This window comes from Priapulus caudatus, unplaced genomic scaffold, assembly GCF_000485595.1.
Source record: "Priapulus caudatus unplaced genomic scaffold, Priapulus_caudatus-5.0.1 Scaffold232, whole genome shotgun sequence".
Taxonomy (NCBI): domain Eukaryota; kingdom Metazoa; phylum Priapulida; class Priapulimorpha; order Priapulimorphida; family Priapulidae; genus Priapulus; species Priapulus caudatus.
The window spans coordinates 55,012-57,653 of NW_014577293.1; the positions used below are offsets into that span (position 1 = coordinate 55,012).

Genomic DNA, 2,642 nt, shown 5'->3' on the forward strand with positions numbered 1-2,642 from the left:
CTAGCGGTTATCACCCACACACGTACTAATGCAACTGGTTGCCATGAGCAGAGGATGTGTGACAGATTAGATCGCGTTGTTAGAATTATGGTTAGAGTCAGGGTCAGGGTCATGGTTATGATTATGATTAGAATTAGGGTCACGGTCAGGGTAATGGTTAGGGTTATAATTAGTATACAATCAGGAGTAGATATTTGATGCTACATAGATACACTATTATCTCTGCCTGGTACTATATATGGCAGCTCCGAACAGGGAGACCAGGAAGCTTCAAAGTAGTATGATAGAGGAATTTCGATTGCTCTCTGATTTTGATTTATATCAGTAGTTATTGACGCTGGGGTCTGATTAAAACATCGATTATCGCAATCATACATGAAAAAAAAAAATTTTAATACAAAATAAAAATAATATAATAATATAATAAAATTATAATAATATGTAAGTAGTAGGGAATGTGTATGACCAGTAAGTGCAAAGATGTTCCCGCGCTTGTACATCACTACGGATCGCTCCCCCATCGAGTGATGAACTCTGAAGAGATACTTTCACCCGATCAGACGAGCAGATAGCAGCAGCGTAGCAGGGTCAACATCCCCACAATGTCGACTGTAGACAGTACATGAGACTTCGCCGCGGCAGGGGATGAGGGTTCGGAGAGGCAGGGCTACAACGGAGCCCTGCGCGGCCGCACAATAGCTTAGCCTCTATTAGAGGCATCTCTTGGAGTAATGGTGTGATTATAGGAGCTCGGTGTGGCGTGCGGGGAGGAGGAGGAGGAGGAGGTACGCACACTCATACACGCACACTCATACACGCACAGCCACACACGCACACTCATACACGCATGCACAGCCACACACGCACAGCCATCGACGCGCAGCTATACACGCGCCACACACGCGTGGCGTTCACACAAACAACCAACCACACAAATAAGCAAACACGCACGCACGCACGCACGCACGCACGCACCGTGCACGCACACACAGTCGAGTTTACCGGTGCCCGTACGGGAGCTGCTATGTTTATGATAGCGATCGTTAGATGGCGCGGACGTGAATTACAATGGCCTCGCGCATCGTGTGCGTGATCGTGTGTGGTAATTTCTAGTTAGTCACTATTTTCAAGAGATGTGCTGTTTCTCGTAGCACACGCGTTAAAACATCATAATTACATGAATTTGGGAACATCGTAGATCACGCTAGCCTTGGCAGCTTGACGCAGTATTGCACCGCAGTGCGAGCCAGCACCTGAATGCATTCGTCCCTCATTCTAAGCGAGAGTTTACGTCAGACGATATCAAAGGAGATGTTGTGCGGTGTTCTCGGTGCGGTAGTGAGGCTGGGCAGCAGGGCAGCTGTCTTCATGCGTATGCCTTACGGCGATGCTTATGCTGCAAGAGGGTGAGTAATCTGTAGCAGTAATACAATTACTACTAAAAACACACAAAACTACACTAAACCTCGGCCCACACGTGAGTAATTTTACTCAAGTAAAATGATGCATTCTTCAAAATACTCAACGGAAATCCGCCGCACACGTGAGTATTTTGACGCATGCATCATTTTACTTGAGTAAAATTACTCACGTGTGCGCCGGGCTTAACCTCTAACTTCTATTCAATTTCGTTGCTAGTGGCAACGAAGGTAACACATACCGTAACAAAAGTGAACATATTATTAGGACTAGCAGTAGGAGTAAAATCTAAGAAGATCAATTTTATAACCACTACTACATCCCGTACTCGATTTTTACATTGTCGGAACATACTTTCTGCATTTACCTTTTAAAAATAAATACAACACTGCATGTGCTAGCTAATTTCCGGTCTAAACGTGGAGCGAAGGTGCTACACAGGTAGATCTACGTGGCACTAAGTACTGCTCATAGGGTCTATGTCCCCCAGGGTACTGCCGGAACGTACCCTGGTAACTATTTGATATGGTTGGGGTTAGGAAGTAGGCGTAGGCGACTCCCTAGACTCGTTAGTGGAGTAGGCGAGGTATGGTCCGGCATATTAGGTAGTACCAGGGTACGTTCCGGTATGCCGGACCGTACCCAGGGTACGTTCCGGCAGTACCCTGGGGGACATAGACCCTCTCAGCCTAAGTACAGCTAGCGCTATCACACATCATCTTCCTTCGTCATCGTAATCTGTCTGTCTCTATCTCTCTCTCTCTCTCTCGTGCTCGCACTACGTGCTGACCCCCGCGCCGTGATCATGACGGGACGACCGCTCGCCGCTCAGCCTCGCCGCGTCGCTGCAGCGCAGGCAGCTGTGCGCAGCATCCTCCGACCTCGACGACCAGATGAAGATGCTGCACGACAACCCGCACTACGCGAAGTACGGAGCGAAGCTGGAGAGGATGCGACGCGAGGCGCCGGACGCGTTCCGAGCGAAGGTCGAGGAGAAGACGAGGAAAAGCGAGACGCAGAAGATGGCAGGTGTGAGCCGGGGTAAAAAATACACGGGAGCGATGAGTAGTGATGTCACGATTATCGATTATACTCGATCATCGGTTGAACAGTGGCTCGAACCAAGCGCTTGGTTATCAAAATCCATAATCGATTTCATGGGAAATTATTTTTATTTTTTTTTGACTTGAACAAGAAAACTTGGAAAAGTGATGAGAATCAGA

General features: G+C 47.7%; 1 protein-coding gene across 1 annotated transcript in view; it reads left to right on the top strand.

The window, feature by feature from the left end:
• The first annotated feature begins 1,072 nt into the window (after positions 1-1,072).
• The window catches only part of LOC106807742 (ATP synthase mitochondrial F1 complex assembly factor 1-like), a 6,246-nt gene continuing 4,676 nt past the window's right edge, over positions 1,073-2,642 (top strand). Inside the window, exons 1-2 of the mRNA XM_014810194.1 lie at positions 1,073-1,406; positions 2,252-2,448. Coding sequence (XP_014665680.1) covers positions 1,258-1,406; positions 2,252-2,448 — 346 coding nt within the window. The 5' untranslated portion in view covers positions 1,073-1,257. The remainder of the gene's footprint in view (positions 1,407-2,251; positions 2,449-2,642) is intronic.